The 20287-nt window shown below is 40.5% G+C and overlaps 1 protein-coding gene across 4 annotated transcripts in view; it reads right to left on the reverse strand.

Annotated features, from left to right (window-relative positions):
* AGL (amylo-alpha-1, 6-glucosidase, 4-alpha-glucanotransferase) overlaps window positions 1-16145 on the reverse strand; it is a 35747-nt gene extending 19602 nt beyond the window's left edge. Inside the window, exons 1-14 of one of the 4 annotated variants that reach the window (XM_066192378.1) lie at window positions 15933-16145; window positions 14543-14692; window positions 11586-11796; window positions 10564-10730; window positions 9920-10123; window positions 6416-6597; window positions 6095-6206; window positions 5672-5792; window positions 5390-5492; window positions 5188-5285; window positions 4450-4589; window positions 2551-2738; window positions 897-1020; window positions 166-329 (exon numbers count right to left, since the gene is read on the reverse strand). In XM_066192378.1, coding sequence (XP_066048475.1) covers window positions 166-329; window positions 897-1020; window positions 2551-2738; window positions 4450-4589; window positions 5188-5285; window positions 5390-5492; window positions 5672-5792; window positions 6095-6206; window positions 6416-6597; window positions 9920-10123; window positions 10564-10730; window positions 11586-11796; window positions 14543-14624 — 1896 coding nt within the window. In that variant the 5' untranslated portion in view covers window positions 14625-14692; window positions 15933-16145. Of the gene's footprint in view, window positions 1-165; window positions 330-896; window positions 1021-1384; window positions 1509-2550; window positions 2739-4449; window positions 4590-5187; window positions 5286-5389; window positions 5493-5671; window positions 5793-6094; window positions 6207-6415; window positions 6598-9919; window positions 10124-10563; window positions 10731-11585; window positions 11797-14542; window positions 14693-15108; window positions 15416-15832; window positions 15889-15932 lie in introns of those variants that run through there. The other 3 variants (XM_066192379.1, XM_066192376.1, XM_066192380.1) reach the window with 3 other exon arrangements.
* Window positions 16146-20287: the final 4142 nt, after the last annotated feature.

Here is a 20287-nt window from a genome sequence, read left to right on the forward strand (position 1 = left end):
TTGTTACAAATTTTTTTTCTGTGTATGAAAGCTTGAACTGAATTGCATTTGCTCTAAATATTATTTAGGATACCCAAATTACACCAAGCCCTCCCACAGTTCAGAAACATCACTTCAGAAAACATTGAAGGTAAAATACTTTGTCTGTTTTGTTTAGGTGCTCACCTGAATTGGACACTCGTTGTCATGTGTAATATCCATAAACAGTGCATGAGCAATAGCTGGCATCAAAGGTCTCAGACGTGGCTGAACGAAAGATCCGACAGGCTCACCTCCAAAGCGATAGACCAACCTCCCCTCCTCATGGCTATTGTAGGCAGTCATGGCCTCTAAAGAACACAATACCTAAGTGTCTGCGTAACAATAACTACCACACAGGACAGCATGCACAAAGGTGTTAATGTGGAATTTAGAAGTTATTTTGGTGTGTCCAATCATAAAATCAAACACATATAGCTATATTATCTAGTGTGGAAACACAGCCTTGGAATATTTAATTTACTATAACGTATTAAGGAAAAGAAAGCTAATGGAAAGAAAAGGATAAAAAAGCAGAGATCAAACTATTTCTCACAGGTTTTAAAAAACTCATGCAACAAAAATCAGACATGATGCAGGACTTACATAGCAGAACTGTGCTACAACTCCTTTTTCCTTCACTAGACCAAGAGTGAAAGATTTAACCTTCTGTAAACTAACAAAGGAGGTCTTCTCTTATGTTATGGCTAGTACTGTATTTTTTGCCAAGTATCAAAAAAGCCACAATACAGAACCCATACTTCTGATTATATGGAGTATGAAATTTAAAATGCATAATCTGGTAGAAAACTTTCTTGGAAAAAGCATGTAAACTATAATCTCTCGTTGGAAAGAGACCACACACGCAGCAAGCCTACCTCTTATTAAGGAGGTAATGCCCAGCCTATTCACAAAGATATTGTCCAGCTCCTCATTTCCTGTGAACAGTTCAGCCACTACATACAAATCGGCTCGCAATTTTCTAGCTGTGTCCAGCATGTACTGCAAAAAGCACAGCCAAAAAAGCCACAGAAAGGGGAAAGGTAGATACAAAAAAGGACAAGTTTCAAAGCTAGGCAGGGATTGGACAATAGGAAAATGCCATGCAGCAAAGATAAACAGAAAGCCAAAATTAAGGAACGAAACAAGTTGTTACATAGAAGAGGACACACAAACATAAGCAAAACCAAGAATTAGCATACAACACAGAAGAAGTTAAACAGAACATGAAGAAGAAAAGGTAATTGCATAAGCAAAGAACATGAATATGTAAGAAAAATAAAAAAAGCATACCAATGTTAGTTTCACATTTAAAACTCCAAACCATACACGACAATCCTACATAATTTTCAACTGCTTATTGTACCTCTAATCAGGCTGGTAATTCCCAGGCGGTTGACAAAAACATTGTCAATGTACTCACTGCCCGTGAAGAGTTCAGCTATCACATAAAGATTAGGTCTGACTGATCTGGCTGTTGCTAGCATCTCCTATAGATCATAATACATTTTTAATGCAAGACATCCACTGTCAGCTATGTATACACAAACATTAACATAAATGTTAACAGAACAGAAATAAATCATTCATATATGCAGCACATTAAAAACATTGATAACATGGAGGTTTCAGAAAACCATGGTTATATTTTACAGGTATTACTTATGAATTAAGTAATTCTAGAAACTTTTCTGCAGACTTTAGGCTAACACTCTAATTTGTTTTAAAACAATATCTTCAAACATACACTAGCAAAGACTGTGTAAAAAGAGATACCAATTGAACTAAAATCTAAGCAGCACTTCAAGCACTTTAAGCCTTTGCAGTTACCACTCCAAAAATAGTAACACTAAACAAAAGAATGGCAGAAGATTTGAAAGGGCTGCATTTAGGAGTTCCTTACAACTAGTGTGGGCAAACCAACTTGTTTTTGAGAGCTCTTCCCAGATACAGGTAAGCTCTGTTACAAAGTTAAGAGCAAGGGCTAACAAGCTGCACTATTCCAAATCTATTTAAAGCTAATTTACTAGGCAAGTACAACTTCTGGATGTGGTCAGCTCCCTGGGAAACAAAAAGCCCTGGTCTTAGCAATACACCTGCCAGACTAAACTTTTTGCAGGAGTTGATTATCAGCTTTTAAATTCTGTGAAGTGAACCAGTTCCTGTTTAATTTAGCAATGACAAAATATATATGGCAAAAAAATAAACCAGTCAGACTTTCAATCAAGTCTTGGCAAAGACTCCAGCTCAAACTGACATACTGGATACTGGTGAGGGAAAAAGTTAGCCAGGTCCATCCACATCCACAGCATTTCAGCAAAAGTAGAGAAGTAAAAGATACAATAGCTACTTTTTAACGTAGCTGAAACCACCTCTGAACATCAGACAAGAAACTTTGCTTTTACGCTACGATGAAGATTCATTCCCACCTAAACTCTGCCACCTGAGTCCTGCACTGTTGCTGTGACATCTGTAGGATCTCTTTCACAGACAGGAAGCTGCTTTATAATAAACAAGCTTAATTTTGCGTACCTCAGCTACATGAATGGGTGTTGAGTGACAGTTGTCCAGACGAACACCATGGAAATACTTGGCAGTGATTTCAGTGTATTTTTTCATGTGTGCCCAGAGGTATGGGCAGTCTTCAGGTTTATTACCATAACGCAGTTTCACACTGTCTCCCCAACAAATGAGCTCTCTTCTCAAGTACACATTTGAACCTGTAAAGGAAATAAATTCACTTTAGTGTATATAAATATATATATAAAATAGAGTCTGGACCAAAATGAAAATGTGGCATTTTCTACGACTGGAGAGCAGAAAAAACACTGTAATGAACAGTAAAAGCTCTAAAAAACCCCATATCAGCTCAAAAATCTATATACACTACACTGATGTACAACTTCCCACTCTTCCACGGGAATATGTAACTTCTATAGTGGTACTGAAACAATTCTTCAGATTGAAATAAAATTCCTTTTAATTCTTCACAGTAGTATAAAAAACCAAACCAAAAAAACCCCAAAAAACTAAACCAAAGAAAAGCAGAAAAAGAAAAAGCATCAAATAAATGAACAAAATTAGTAGTTTTGTTTTTCACAGTGGCTAAACTCAAAAAAATAAACTCGCTGTCTTATCTTGATCTGTCACAGCCACAACTTACAATTTTATCTTCTACTAACAGCAGACTGCGATAGATTTCCAAAGGCAGTAAGTAAAAAACAGGAACTTTAAATTACAACGAATTCCCAAAACATTCACATAAGCACCGCCAACCCTTTTCTTCACTAACAGCAGCACAGCCAGATGGACAGAAAAACTGTGTTCCTTTGCATGTATGCTGTGATTTTTTCAAAGGATCACTTAGAGAACTCAGAGCATTTGTTTTGCAGTTCCTTTATCGTGCCTTTCTGTACCACATTTTCACATTTTGTTCTCAGCTGAAATAATGTGTGGCATAAAACAAAGGCATAACACAAACATAAAGCACTCAAACCTGTAGCAGGGTTATGAGAAAAACCTCAGTAATGGAAATTAAGGATGCTAACTAAAGCCAGTGATTGAGAGCAAAAAAACCCACAGAAATCTGTCTAGAAGAAAGGTCAGAAAGCAACTGAACAAAAACACTCCTGACACACACATCAATCCTTGAGAAGAAGAATAAAAAGTAAATAAAATTTAGTGAAAGAATTGTAGATTACTTTGCAGAAATCAAATGTTTTCTAACTGCAGATCACTCTGAAGTATCATCAGATTAGCAGACTCAAACTTTCAGACTGTTTTTAGTAACAATTAAATTGGCCTTTGTTTAATTTAATTTACCAGGTGAATGGCTACTCTGAACACAAGCTTTTTTTGCTTTTATTTGATTTCAACACTGTCCCCAAAGGAGACAGAACACAGTATTTTAGTGCATGGTGATTTCATGCCCTATTTTACCTTCACAAGTAATCTGCATACTTAATTCGGATTAACTGGGTCATCTCTTGACTGCCTGACTGCCACTCAGTGGACTTTTCAAGGATCCAGTTTTTGCTCACTAATGCAGTAAAATACTATTCACCTTTTCATTGCAGTAGTTTTGCTGCCACACTGTCATTGTCTCATGGAAATGCCAACAAGCAGTGGTGTTGGAACAAAGTACAAAGTAAGCAACAAAGACAATGACAAAAGTGGGGAGGCAGGACATCCCCATTTCAGTGGCAGAAAGCTGGTAATTTCCCTCTCAAATCTTGTAAAACTGTACCTCAAATTCCAGTTCTTACAGTTCATCTGTATGCTGAATGGGAAAATAAAGTGCAATAAGCTTAGTATCTGCTATTCTGCAGCTTCATAGGAATACATCTGGAAAAAAGACAGATTAAATAAAATCCTTTTTGCTTTGGCTAGAATATCAAATGGTTTATAAGAATTCAAATTTCTTTTACAAACCTGGCTCTGCAAAGTTTCTAAGAGGATCATCTCCCATAACCCAGCCATTATGAGCCATGAAATAACAAGCTTTATCTGGCTGATGTATCATAGTTTCTTCTTCTTCCACAGTCAGCTCTTTGAATGGATATGTAAAATACCTACGGAATAGAGAGGCAATTAAAAGAGAAAACAAAGAGACAAGCACAAAACACATACTTTAATTTCAAAGACAATGAATTGCAGCTTAGGTTACTGTATCTGCTTGCACATAATACAGATAAAAAAGAGAGCATCTTGCATAAATGGAGAGTTTTCTATTTTGAAGGAAGCTTTGAAGGAGCAAGAACAGATGCTGCCACTATCTTGGTGTCAGCTGGTAATATAAGATTAAAGCCATAGCTCTTTAGATATGAGCGGCATCAAGAACATAAAACATGAAAGGTGTAAACTTTCCTAGTTCCACTCCTCTTCCACCTACAACAGCAATTTGCACTATGTAAGGTTTTGATGTGCTTTGAGTACTGTTTCATGCTTTCTGATCACATTTATTTATGAAATAGTTACTGCTGTTGCTTAAAAAAACCCTGCCAATTTGCTAAGTGGCATTTGTCCATGTGAAAGAAAACATATTTCTACATATAAATACAATTTTACAATTATAAATACAATTTTTGAGTTCATTTTACTGAACCGTGGACTTGCTTTCCCTGGATAGATTCTAATAGTTTCCAAACAAACAAGAAAACATGTATATACCTGGTAACCAAGGGATGTTTTCTAGTGATAGGTCCCAGCTTAGGACCATTGCAAGTGATTCGTTCATAAACCACAGTCCCCACAAGGCAATTGACAGCCTGGAAGGAAATTAATTAGGCATTATTGAAATACTGAATTGTTGCAGATAAATGCAGTATTTGCAATTTTAAACAGTTCAGCATTAAAACAGTAATTTCAACACCTGTTCTTGATGGTGACTAGTTTGTCTGTATTGCTCAGCATTTAGTTCCTCAATCCTCTTGCGAAACCAGTTACAACATTCTTCTATTGCAGCCGGTCCATTGCTTATCAGGAGGACATTAAAAGCAGAGAACAATTAGAAAAAATATTTTAAAAACGTGCAGAATAAATTACTAAAAGGAATCAAAAGTTAGTTTTTCCTCATGTCTCAAAATAATGTCTTTTTTTGGCTTTATAAATTTAGCTTCACTTGGATTTTAACTTGTAATCAGTAACACGGTACCTGTGTGGTATGAATGTTGCTAGTGCTATGTTCATATCTACAGTACAGCCAAGCCGTCTATAATCAGGGTCCTGAAGTATTTGGAGATGTTGATTTGGATCAGATTTAGTGCCCATTTTGCCTGAGAACCAAACAGAAATGAGTACTCCAAGTAAAATCAGGAATTATATTTAACAGACGTACAACTTTTATAATTGTAGCATAACCAAGATGTGGGTGGATGAAAGCATTGAAGGGCCACAAAGTCTTTAAAGATTTTCCTAGCCCTCAAAGCAGTCTTGTATGCTTAAATCAGCACAGTGGCTGTCTCACATGGTAAAAAACCAGCATTTTCCTGTTTTCTCTCTAACTGTTAAATCCTCCTATGCCTCTTGAACTGTAAGTATATAACTCACACACTTCGGCAACAAAATCTTCCTTTACCTTGACTTAGAAGGGTTTTAAATTGCTGCACAGCTTTGTTAACATCCACTTGGAAAAATTCCCATAGTTTAATTTTTGGATATATATCTTCGCAAATTATTTTACGTAAACACTGTAAAAATAAAAATTGCATTAGTTACTAAAGTTGTTTGTTAATACCATTAAGAAAAGTTTAAAAAAAAGGGGGAGTAAGGGCTTATTTCACTAAATATATCTGCAAGGTATCCATTTTTTGTGCATTTCCACAACCCTAGAAATATTAAAGGTTTATTCAGCTACTTCTGCAGTTCATTAGATTATACTTAGTTCTCATTCACTTACATTCAAGTGCTGATCATTTTCAATCAAGGGAGGGACCCCTTTGGCAATACATTTTCCATCAGCCACCATACCAGTCAAATGCCACAGAGCTCTGTCCAGGATCCAGGCTGGCTTCAGGTGAGGAGAATTTACAAGGTTATAGCCACATTCTGGATGCATCCTGAGCCACTCACTGTTAGTAGCTTGGTGAAGAAAGGGAGGGAGAAAAAACAGAATGTGAATACACCAGCAGAACGCTTCATTGTACTTTGTAAACATCTTAACACCAAGAAGCTGAGGTACTATACAGTTCATTCACATCTCAACTGAAGTTGTCCATGTCAACAGAAAATCATATCTTGTGTGGAAATGTTCTTATTGATTGACTTTTTTGATCAAAAAATACAGCCGCAGAGACTGCAGGAAAACTTTGTTAGTTACATAAAAATATGCAATAGTATCATAATTCTAAAACACCAAAAATACCCAATCCTAAAACACAAAAAAAAAAATCAAATTTTTGTTCCAAGAAATACATCAATTACTGAATGTAAGATAGATATTCTTTGAGCATTGAAAGCCAAACATGCATCCCAAACTTATATTATAAAGTTGTTTTTTTTTTTTAAATATTCTTCATCTTGTCAAGATGCCACACACAGCCAGAGAGGAAGAGTGCACACACCCGAAAAATAATTAATACAAAATAAAGTTAAATGGACACTTAAGAAGGGATTAGCTGTGACACTTGTCTCCATAGAAAGAAGCTGAGTTGCAGGAAGCAACGTCACTGAGTCTTACCCAGCAAGATGAGTGCACTGTCTGGGGAATGCAAATGGAACACTCATTCAAGCCAAACACTACACTCTGTGTCTACTTGCCAAGCTTTCCCTGCAGCATCAACAAGCACCAGAAGATAAGCTGAACATTAAAAATTAACCCAGAGAAGGTAAGGAGATGTTAAAGGCCATTCCAGACCAAACAGATTATTCCCTCCTGCTCTTTTCCTCTTTATCATTTACTGCTTCTGAAAAAAATTTCTTCTCCAGAAAGCAAAATCAGCTTGTTCTGTTCTTCTCCCAAGAACTATAATTTACTATAAAGGAATTTCGTAAGTAAATACAGTTAATTCTAAAAAGACAACACATAATTTAAACCTAAAGGGTTAGCATTTAAAAAAAAAAACAAGGTCAACAGGCCTTCCATTAATTCTGCTACGGAACAGAAGGATGTTTCCTGATCAGAAGCTAAAGTCCAGAGATTCACAACGTAACACCAAGAGAAATCTAACTCTGCAGAAGAAAAATTATCCAAAACATCACAGGTGATTACATTAGCTACAGCTAAGAAGAAAATAAGTATGGTAAAGAGTATCCAAATAGAATAAAGTAAGTATAGGAATATGGAAATACCAAGATGAGGAATTACAGAAAACTTTCTAAAATTTATTACATTTTTAGAAAAATCTGAAATGATTTTCTTAAGTGACTAACTCATTTTTACATAAATTAAACAGAAATCTGATATTTAGCTGTGATGCCCATGGCCCAAGATTTCTTTTCTTTGATCCTTAATAAAGCAGGGAAAAGGTGGTGTTTGATAAAATTTACTCAAGTGCTATATTGCAACTGTACAATACTAGCCTCTTGTGAAAGAAAAGGAACACATAATTTGCTTCACTTTATTTTTACTACCTTATACAATTTATTACAGCCATAGAAAACTCAGAAGAAAATAACTCTGTCTTTTTTCTATCTCCTGGTGAAAAGTAAACGTGGATATATTTCTTATTTGAATACACCCAGTTACCAGAGAGGGTTTGCAAGTTTATCTGTGATACTCCTGCGAAGAGGCCAAAGGCTCAGGGACTTTTCACATCACTGCATGACTTCACTTTTCAAGCTGGGCCACAGATGCAGCCTTTCATTAGAGCCTCAGAGAGACATCCAGAGCTGACTCCCACTGCTCCCTGCTGTGCCCACAGTGTGGGCTTCACTCCAGAGTGAACACCAAACACCTCAGCCTAACGCCTGATCCTGCAAGGGATGCTGCCTGGCTCCCACAGGGACACAGGGGAAGCAAAGTCATTTTTACACAATGGTCTCCCCTAGAAAGCACAAACCACCAACAGATAGAACCACAGTAAGTTAAATGGTCACGACAGGCAACAAAGCCATCAAGGATATCCTGCTTAATGATCTAAGAACCACAACCATCTGAATATTTCTATCCTCTTAGAAGACACTTCAAGTATCTTTTTACCATAGTACAAATGTTGAGTCATCCATCCCAATGAAGATTACTTTAACTCTGTAACCCGAAAAAGTCCTTCTACAAATATAGACAAATAACATGACATTTTTCTTCTCAAATATATTCTGCTGCGTAATTATTATAGTTATATCTTTCTGTCCATCAAAAAACATTCTCCTCAGTAGCATGAAAATATACACTGTTAAAAAATGAGAGGAGCTCAAGCATCTCTAAGAGAAACTGGACTTCTAGTTGAAGTGTAGGAAATTTTTTATCCAGAACTGGGAGGAGGTTTAAAAGCCTGGTTCCCTCAGACACAGAGTCAACAACTATAATTAGTAACCTCTCAAAAAAAAGACAGGGAAAGCACTGCGTTGCAGACTGATCGGACAAGAATGTTTGGCAGCAGAAAACACCAAAGAACTAAAGCCAATAAAGCTTGAAATTCACAAATTATTTATGTTCAAGCATTTTTGAGCCTCAAAAGACATAAATCTACATAAGCCCTTGTTGTAGTCTCTGCTATGAGAATGGTAATTATAAACTTTAGGATTAAAGTATGCAGTAACAACTGCATTATAAACAAAGAAAACTTACTATCCAAATAATCAACAAAATTACAAAGTATTACGTACTACAATTTAAATTTCATCAGATCACAGAGAAGAAAATCCACTGTCCCTCAAGCAATTAAGAAATGTAGCACCTTTGATGTATTAACATCTCTATGCTTAAAAGAAGCCTGCCCCAAACACAAAGCTCTCTTCTTTCTTTCCCTACAGACTGAGCTGTAACATTTGCCCCGTTACTTAATCCTACCTTCTTGTCCCAACTCTTCCTAGTCTGCATGTTAGACCTAAATTAGAGCAGTTACTTTTAAGCAGCTACAAGCATATTACCCTGTTTAACAAGAAAGTACCCAGTTTATGCTCATCAAACAATTCATAATACACAGACTCTGTTCAAAAATATGGGAACTGCACACCACAGATCACGAAGACAGGCATACTATATAAATACAGATACGCAGCTTATTAGTTCTAAGAAGGGCTCTCCTCACTCTTTCAGTAGCAATAATTAGTCCTTTTATTCCTGTTACAGAGACGTACCAGTTATAATTGCAAGGACTTGCCCTGGATTTGAGAGACTCAAAACAGAAACAACTACATTGTTTAAAACAGGTACTAAAAATGGGTTCAAGGGGAGAAGTTCAGGGAAATAATGAAATGCATTTATAGGACCAATCCAGTTATTAACACACAAAAATCATACCAGTATGATTGTAGACTACATCTGTGATGCAAAGCATATTCCATTCATTTTTCATTTTCTCCACAAGTGCTCCAATATCACTCCAAGTGCACTTTTTATTATGGTCTGAAAATTCAGGATTTACTTCTAACTGGTCAGCCAATGAATAACATGATCTAGATAGTCCAAGCTTCTGTAGTGGTGTAAAATGAATCATGTTGTAACCTATGTAATAAAAACCCATTTATTTAATGAGAAAAAAAATCAGTCAAAGGCAATTGAAAGAAGCATAGTAAGCTGCACCTATGTACTTAGAGCTAGTGTTTGGAATAACCAATGTAAATTAATTTGAATTTCCACCTTGAAATTCTATGTAATACAATCCTTTGAAAATCACCTTGTCAGTTCTACAAACTTCCAAGTCTATCTGAAATGAAAATAATAAAATAAGTGGTTTCCCATATTGGGAAAACCCTGAATTTTTGCACCGCTGCCAATACTTTAATCAATTCACTGACTTAATCAGTTAACAAAATTCAATGTAGTAGAAAACATATAATCAACAAAGAATCTATTAATTGTTTACACTGAAGCTCTTCCACATAACTTTGGGTGTTGATCATAAAACAAAAACTTCTATCATTGAATATACGTATTAGCATTACCTGTTTCTTTTGCCACTTTAAGCCTATCTTCCCATTCGTGAAACGGTCCCAGACACTTGGCGAGGTAAGTCTGGAGCGTAACACAATCCAAAGGCAGGACATGATTATCAGCTCCAACATGCAAAATGGGATCCACAACTATGTAACCTCCACCACTTTTTTCATTTCTAGGGAAAAATAATTTTCATTGGTATAATTAACACCCATTGTACCATTTGGTTGGTTTCAGAGAGAGAATTCAAATAGCACAGGTTTCCAGAAACACAGTAGCCCAGTACCGTGGCTGGAGGGAGAGGGGAAACAGGACTGCATGACACATGAAGGAAACAGTAAACACTGAAATGTTCATCCCTTAGGCATCATCTCTCTACTGGACTTAAAGAATGCAAATGGGATACAGAGCTTAAAATTCTGGAAAAGTGAGATACCTTTGCTATTTTCTAAGACGGAATACTGGTTCCTCCTTTTGGCATATGGAAACACAAAGCATGACTGCCCATCTATTACATGTAGATCTACATTTTGAGCCCCATCCTCAGGAAACTACCTGAGCTGAATGTCCTAAGCCTGGAAGAATTTAACCACCCATATTCCAGAAATGCAAAACACCAGACTACAATTACCACAGATAGTGGCATTCTCTTCTGCAGTTGTCCCACCAAAAGAAAAGACGAAGAAAAGTATCTCTGTGCTAGGTAGAAAACAACCCTCAAAGTCAATGAATAAAGTATAAAATAATTATTGAAATACTCAGAATGCTGAAGAATTTGAAAACTTGTAAAAATAGATTGCTTCTCCAACATTCACAGAAAGTCCATCAACTTGGTTCTGTATGTTCTCCAGAATACCCCCACATCAGAAAGTACTATACAACCACCAGTCACTATCTTTCACGGGTAGATTCAAATTGGTCCCATGGTTGCAATTTGAAAAATGCATAGAAAAAGGGGGTTTTTTTCAGGTTAAGATGTAGACCAAGAGAGCAAACTGCATTTGGCTGCAGGTAAACAAATTTCACTTACCCAAGACTAAAATAGTACTGGTATGAACCAGAAATTTGGAGATCCAACTTGCAGTATTTGTCAGAGTCATCTTCTTTTCCTGTAGGATTGTGCCACGACAGTGTCCTAAACTTGTGGCGATCAAATACTTCTCCAGAAGCAGGATAGTTTGTGTACACAGTAACAGGCTTGCCCTGAAGAGTTGGGCCCAATCGGAATTGTAGCTCAAAACCTCAAGTTAGAAAGAAAAAAAAGAAAAGGTAAAATCAATTGATCAGGAGGACTAGGTATTTCTAGTCCCTTACCACAATTCCTACCTTGCTACTATGTTAATAACACGATGGTATCTGCCAAGAATTTCAGCAGAATTATATATTTCTGTTTTTCTACACCATAGAATCATGGAATATCCTGAGCTGGAAGGCACTCACAAGGACCACTCAAGTTCAGCTCCTGGCCCTGCACAGAACTCCCCAAGAGTCACACCCTGTGCCTGAGGGCATTGTCCAAATGCTTCTTGAACTCTGTCAAGCTGGTGCTGTGACCACTGCCCTGGGGAGCCTGTTCCAGTGCCCAGCCACCCTCTGGGTGAAGAGCCTGCTCCTGATATCCAACCTAAACCTCCCCCGGCACAGCTCCATGCTGTTCCCTTGGGTCCTGTCACTAGTCACCACAGAGAAGAGACTGGTGTCGGCCTCTCACAGGGAAATTGCAGACTGCAATGAGGTCTCCCCTCAGTCTCCTCTCCTCCAGGCTGAACAGACCAAGTGACCTCAGCCACTCCTCAGAGGGATTTTCCTCAAGACCTCTCACCATCTTCACTGCTCACCTTTGGACATTTTCTAATAGGTTTAAATCTTTCTTATATTGTGGCACTCAAAACTGCATCATCTCTCCCTTCCTTCCTAACATTGTTCTTTGCATACCTTACATATATCCCTTTTCCTTTACTTACATGGCACTATTCATCTTCTTTCCAATTGGTTTCTCTTTGTTATCTCTTTTCCCTCAAAACTCAAAAATACAGCAAAACACCATGATCATCTGAGAGTTCACTAAACAATTAAACTCCTTATGCTTTTAACTGAAAAATTACATATATTTGTGTGTGATCTACAACATACAAATTGTTAAACTTTCCGAGATCTCAGCAACCCAAAGGGAGTCTTGTATATCTGCTGCAGGTCACACACATAGAAAGAGGCTTAAGGTTAAGTTTAAGATACATGTGAAAATGAGAAAAAATGCTTAAAAATTAGAACCTAAAAGCATATGTACTCTACTGAGCTACACATAAAAAAAAATCTTTTCAGTCAGGAGGTTTTAGAAAAGGTTTCCACTTGCAGGTATGAGGGTGACCATCACAAGTGACTGATTACAGGTTTCTTCAAAGTGAATGAAACAGGTCTAAGTTCTTACACAGCACACGCCAGTCACGTTGTTAAGTGTAGAAAAACCACCTAACAGCCCTAGCATTCTACAAAATTGGGAGTAAAAGAAACCTGAGTATTTGCAAAAAAAAAAAGAGAATATAATTAGTATACAGATAAAGTGTAAAACATTCTAGACACCAAGTTCCTATACCTTAAGTTGAAAAAACCCACTTGCTTACTAAGTAAAATCATGGGGACTCTAATACCAGAATTCAATGTCTCAATACACTTAAATATAAGCGTTATCCAACTCTGTATTTCTCTTATAAAAAATCACCACTGTACCATAACCAACACAGCAAAGCAGTTGTTTTCAGACCTGTATGGCTCCCAGGTGAAATGAAGCTCATTTGAATGCGATATATACATGTACAAAACCACATTTGGAAGGTTAAATACACTCTCTTCAGTACTGGCCTGACATTTTGTTACAGGGATTACTAAAATTAGAGCACAGGGATATATGCCATTGATATCTTATTTCCTCTAAGAGTTATACTGACATCAGGAACGCTGTGCTCAAAATTAGCTATGCCCTCTCAGGGACTGCTACCAGCAGAAGCCCTTTGAATGTTTGACAGCCATGCACTTTTGCTTAACTCCTTTCAAGAAAATTTACACAACTGGATGCATAAGTTAAAAACAGAAGTTAGGATCAACTCTACACTTCTTCACTACTGACACTTCCCTACATTACGCTGGATAGAAGATAATGGAATCAATATAGTTGAAGAGAATTTTTATTCTCAAGAACCAAAATTTTGCTCCTGTAAGTTCCTAGATTAGCAACACCACAGAAACTCTTAATAAAAATTGTTGCACAGTTAAAAATGTTTTTTAAAGACAAGGGCTTTAGTTTTATAGTCGAAATTTGCCGATCAGCATGTAAGTGAACCAATTAGGGGATAGTTTTTGTTTTTGGAGTTTGTGGTACAAACAGACTTAAAAACACTCTCAGGGAGAAATAACATCAAGTTCTTAGAAGTATGCAGCAGGATACATACCTCTGATAATACAACAAATCTGATAACAAGATTTAGGAGTTGCTAAAGAGCTTATATTCTGAAACACTACTCAAATTTGCAGACTTTGCAAAATGCTAGTATTAGTGACAGATTTCAAAATTATAAGATTAAAACATGGGGTGCTGCATAAGATGATAAACACTGGAGACCTTGACTTATGAGGACTTTTCCAGGTCACAGAAGTACAGGCTATAAAAGGAGAAGGACAAGTCCTGTCTAAAAAATGCTTTGCGCTTCAGGCCCATGAAGACTGACGGCTCTTGGCCAATCTGCTCTTCAGTTCTCAAGAGTTTTACCGAGTCAGATTAAACTGCGTGCGGAGCCCATAGAGCTCTGCAGTGGAAACAAACCAAACCAAAATAAACCAACCCAACCCACAACCAAACCCAAACCCAAACCACAGCCCCCCACACACCCCCCAAACCCCACCATTTCAGGCTGAGCTCTCTTTCCACTGCCACCCAAAGCTGACGAGCTCCCGGACACTTCCTTCTCACCCGGCCCCAGCACTCCGCCCTACCCTGCTCTAGCCTGAAGAGGGTCTTGTCCAGCTTCTCCATCTCGCCGAGGTGCAGCAGCCGCGTCTCCTTACCGCCCGGCATGGCTGCGGCCGCCCGTCCGGCGCTCCCGCCGCGCCGGGACGCTCAGTGCGGGGAGGGAGAGGCGAACCCTGCCGTGAAGGAACACAGACAAGACCCCGCGGGTCAGCGGAGACCCTCGGCAGGACGCGGCCGCTCAGGAGCGCCTCACGCCGCCGGCGCTTACATGTTCCCCGGTCCCGGGGGAGCGCGGAGACACGGCAGTGCAGGGCAGGGCGGAGGGGAGGCGGGTACGGGACGAGCTGTCAGGCAGCGCCCAGCTCTGCCCCGGCCGGGGACCGCCGCCGGCAGCACCTCGGACCAGCTCCCGTCCCACAGCGCGGCCCGGCCCGCGGCCAGAGCTACAGGAGTGCCCCCGGGGAGGGGGAGCCTGACACCTGTCACTCTTCGCCCCGGCGCTGCCGGAGTGCCCCGCCAGGCCCCTCACGGCCGCCCCGCCGCCCTCCGCGGGGAGCGCTGCCCACCGCAGCCGTCCCACCATACTCACGAGCGGGCCCGCAGAGCGGCGGAGGCGCCGCTCCCCGCGGAGGGCGACGGCTGCCGAGGCCGAGCGGAGCCGGGGCTGGAACTGCCCGCAGCGGCCGCCCGGGGCGGTTCGGCGGTCAGCGACGCACTCGGCCGCAGCCGCACCGCTCCTTTCCTGCCCTTTTCTTGCCTTTTCTTTTTTTAAACAAAGTTTATTGGTTCCGCGGCGGCCGCGCTCGGAGACGGGCGGCGCCGGCGCAGCTCCCGCGAGAGCCCAGGACCCACCCCGGCGGCGCTGCGGGGCGGCCGGGCCGGGACTATCCCGCCCCTCCGCTCTGTTTCTGCCCCGTCAGGTCCCGCCCCTCCGCTCTAGACCCCACCCGGGGGGCCTGGAGCCCCTCCGGCCTTGGCCCCGCCCCGCCGGTCCCGCCCGGCCCCGCCCTGCCCGGCCCCGATCTTCCGCTCCCGGCCCCGCCCCGCCCCGCCGACCCGACCCCGCCCCTTAGCTCCCGCTCCCGCCCCTCTGCTGGCAGCCCCGCGAAGCTCGCCCTGAAGGGAGAGGATTCCTCAGGGGTATCCCGGGGGATACCTCAGGAGTACCCCAGGGCTCTCCCAGAGATACCTCCGGGGTACCTCAGGGGCTCCCCTCGTGGCCCGCGCTGTTGCGGCAGCGAGCGGGCTGATCTCTCCGGTAGCCGGGGCCCTGCAGCCCGGCAGGGCTGTCGGACAGCGCGGCGTGGTGGTACCTGTCTCCTGTCACAGCCTGTACAGCCACAGCCCCGCCGGCGCCTTTACACTCGGCTGCAGCGCACAGGCACGAGAGGTGGCCCTGCGGGGCTCGGGCACCTGAGTCCGGAGCTCTGTGCGGTTTGCCGGGCGCTCCGCTGAGGTCTGAGTGGCTTTAAAGCTGGGTGGCTTTGCCTGGAGTATCCCGGCTGATGCCTCAGGGCCCAGCCGCTCCTCGCCGTGACTGGAACGCCGCTCCGCCGAGTTCCCTCGGCGTTCCCGCCCCGCTGCCTCAGGGCCGGCACCCGGCGCCGGGCGGCCGGCTCCGTCCTGATAGGCTGCGCTGCTGCAAAAACATGATGTCAGCCAGAGTTTAAGTGCTATATATAGTGTGTGGACAAGACTACGAACTCCGTGGATCTGTCTTTGCCCAAGAGGTGGCATGGTTTTTAAAAAAATCCAAACATCAGAACAAACCCACCCCCCCACTGCCTTGTTTTGCAGCACACTGTCATCCGAACTGCTGACAGTCAAACCTTACCACTGCTGTGTACTGCAGAACACCTGGGACTGTTGCTCCAGGCCTCTCACGACCGAAGTCATTAACTGCACCCCAGTGTAAAGGTCAGCCTTGCAGCTTTGGAAGGTCAGTCTATTTTTATTGCCTAAAAATACATTAAAAAAACTGCTTCTCAATTTACAGTCACTGCATTATACTGAGTTTGTTTTTTCTTTTTTTCTTCTTCTTAAAGGTGGTATATTTTGTGGAATTGGAAGGAGCTGCAAAACAATTTAGCCTTAACCATTTGGGCCATCTCATGCATACCCTTATAAGTGTATTTTGCTGCAGAGTGTTCATCCAATTACAATGCTTTTAGGGAAAATCCAAAGGTCTTGATATTCGCGGAAGCACTTTCACTCATTTCAAACTGAAGTTTTTTTATCATTTGGTAGCTTTTCTCCTTTATTTTCTCTTTCACTTGCTCCTCCCTCTGAAAATTTCAAGAACTCTGTTCTTCATTACAGTTAATGTTTTTGGTATTGAGAAAGGCTTTCATGTTGGTGTAGGTGAATATGTTAACTTGTGTGTCCTTGACATTTATTAAGGTTTCTAGACAGAACGGGGGAAAAAGGAAAAGCACCCCTGTGAGTGCAGTTCCCTCAAGATTCACCTCATCAAGGCTCATTCAGATATGATTCAGATGTGACACTTACAATCTGAATTATTTCACATGGCTATTTCCTGAGTGCCCAGCAGAATTCTCCCACTGTCCTTTGTCTTTTCCTGCCTCCTTATTCTTTACTCAGCTTGCTGGCCTGCATTCATACACGGGTCAGACTTGCACCTAGCAGAGCCCTGGCTCTCCTGGTGTGCTGGCTGTTTCCTCTGAATTGATGTGTCCCAGAAAAGAAGATGATACAACATAGGAATGAGAAATACAAGAAGCTTCAACAGTTATGGAAGTCATAGGAACAAAAGCGAGAGAGGTAATTTAAAGTGATCTGGACAATCTTTTTTCTAGGGTCCTCTGTAGCTTGGAGTGACTGCAGTTGGTCTGCCACAGAGCCTTGCACAAGTGTCTTTTCCTCCAGGCTTGCTGTTGTCCTGTCACATACTTCAAGTGAACTGGCATTTAGAAATTCCATGAGCTGCTTACACAGAGAGCAGCTCTCAAAGAGGGAGGGCAAATAATGCCTGTGTAGCCAAGTCCTTTGCATAAACAGTTATTCTAAAGTGCATGTTGAATACTTTGAGAAAAGCAAGATAGGAACCAAAAGGGTATTACTGAAGGCAATTTCTCTCCTGTTGCTAAGTTTTAAAATGTTTAATTTCCTTACAGAAACTCACGCTACCCTTACTAGGCTTGCACTGGCACGTGTCCTCTGCACTATGCATTGAGACAGATTTTGGAATGTACTCAGGTTTAGGAAAAAGAATTTTTTAGAGTCTTGGACAAGAACCATTAGGAAACCAAGCCTGAGCCAGTTATTTTGACATCATTTGTGACTGTAGCTAGAGCAAATGTCAACAGTGTAAATAAAGGACTAGATTCACTACACAGCAAAAAAGTGTCCTAGGTACTGTGAAATCACTTAATAATTGGAACAGTATAATTTCATTGGCCTTCAATGCAATATATATAAAAAATACTGTTTCAAAGATAATGAATTCTGCAGGTCTCTTGATGAAGTGCAATCAGGAACAGAGCAGACTTCTCTAATCCTTTCTCCATCGGCATCATCTCTCACTGCTGGCCCATCCCTTACAGACTTTGGGTCTGTGTTTATTTACCACATGTAAATTTAGCAGTTTTTCTCTGTATGGAAACCATACCAGCAAAACATGAATGCTCAAGTGCTACTTTGAGCTTTGCACTTTTGTCTAGAACACAGCCAACACCAACTGAGCATTTGCTACACTGGCACCTAAGGGGTGGTTTTCACAGTGCCATTCTATCTTCAGTTGCAGTTTCTCTGTGCGTGATTATGATATACCACAGCAGGAAATGATCAGTAATAGTTGCTTCAAGATAAGAGTACATACAGTCATCAGGAAATAATTTTGCAGCATTTTCAAAGGTACTCATACCAGAATTCTTCAGTCCTTTTACATACAACTTCCTAGTGGTCCTCTTTCCTTGCCTCCTTTTCTGCAACACAGTGTTACAGAACACTTATACTAGTAATGGTGGCAATACACTTTGGGGAGCTTTTCACTTGGTGTCACATCTCACTAATGTCACATTGCTTATGCCTGTTCTAAAGGGTAGAAAGTACTCTAAGTTCCCACACTGTAAAGTGAATAAATGATAGGCTGGAATAAAAAATGCCAGAAAAATTAAGCCAGAAATCATATGAGATGGAGAGGCTAGGACACCAACATATTTAGCTTGTCCTTAATGGCCTTTCATGTAAGGTGATGTTGGTTTGACCTTTCAAAGATTAACATTTTGGGTTTGTTTTCAATTCCAGTTTGGCCATTTTTTTACTGTGTGGCCTCAAACAATCAATGGTCCAACATCCATGGAAAGTTAATTTTTAACAGAGTTTAAATTTTAATAGAAATTTGTAAAATTCAATGCAAATATCTTTAAAGAGGACCAGATAAAATGTCATTTAAGGTAGCTTTTCACATAAGTGCTTTAGATACATTTGACTGTGCTTTAGCTAACAGCATTAATTTGATATTAATAATCTGTAAACATGGGAACTTGGCAAACAAAACTAAGTATCTGAATTATATTCTTGTACCATTTAACTTAGTTAAGTGTAAGATTGATTCACATTTCTTAGGCCAATTTTTGTTGTAGAAAGAGAACATATCATACCAGTGTGCTGAACCACTACCAGCACTTCTATCTTCCTGGGAATTGTTCCACGTAACACTAGTGAGATATGCTGAGATTTAAGACTTCAGCTGAAATTTAAGATTTCTGAATGAACTGTAGCAATGTCGTATCAAGCAGATCTATTTCCTCCTCAAAAATAAATATTCAGAGTATTTCTTGCACACTCCATCTCCTTTGATGTTCCTTCCTAAAATATCAAACTAAACTGAGAATACCATGAATATTTTCCCAGTCCATTAAAATAATAATTCTTAAATCTTATCTTAATAGGCCTTTGATTTCAAATGGTAACCAACTAATTTTGCTTTTCTGTTCTATATATTTGACCTCTGATGTTTAAGCAAAGAAATAATTACATGACGTTATCTGAAAGCTAATATTGGGGACTGTAGTCCTGCTCTGTAATCTTTCAGTGCAGGCAGAATTCAAGCCAGGATAATTTGAACAGGCTAACATGGTGTAATATATTGCAGAAGGAAAATATTTCACCAAATGTATGACTACCACAAGCATTTGTTTTAAAAGATATTAAACATGAGCAGGAAGAACAAGGAAGATGATGTAAGAGTGGTTTGCACTAGAGTGCTGCGAAGCTGGAATTCAGACTGGCAAATCTTTTGCCATACAGCAATCAGCGCACAACATTTACAGTTGAACCATCTCCAAATGCTGCTACCAGAAAATAAAAGTCCTTAGTGTTTGTCTCATTGATATCATCAGGTTATTTGGTTATCCATGAATTTAAGTTTAGGATTACTGATGAGAAATAGTTTGCCCATAACTGGGCAGTGGTTCCGATGTGAACACTCAGGACCCAGGAATTACTGCTGTATTTTGGGACAAACTGCTGCTGCTGTCCAGATTTTTTGAGTGTCCTACCTCTGCACAAAGCACTGGCTGTCCATTTCAGCTGGAGGAATTAGTGTCTCGTACAACAGCTTTGATATTTTGCTTCTGAGAAAATCTGGAACTTCCTCTAAGGTACTGGCTTCCAAACTGAACATGTACTAACCTGACTGTGCAGGAGGCAGCTTTCCATTGCATGTCTGGGCTGGGCCCCTTTACACCTTGCTTGATATTCCCCTGTACTCATCACTTGAGGATTGCTGCTTACAGGACTTGAAA

This window comes from Chamaea fasciata, unplaced genomic scaffold (genome assembly GCF_029207755.1).
Source record: "Chamaea fasciata isolate MVZ Bird 193981 ecotype frontalis unplaced genomic scaffold, bChaFas1.0.hap1 SCAF_10, whole genome shotgun sequence".
Lineage (NCBI taxonomy): Eukaryota > Metazoa > Chordata > Aves > Passeriformes > Sylviidae > Chamaea > Chamaea fasciata.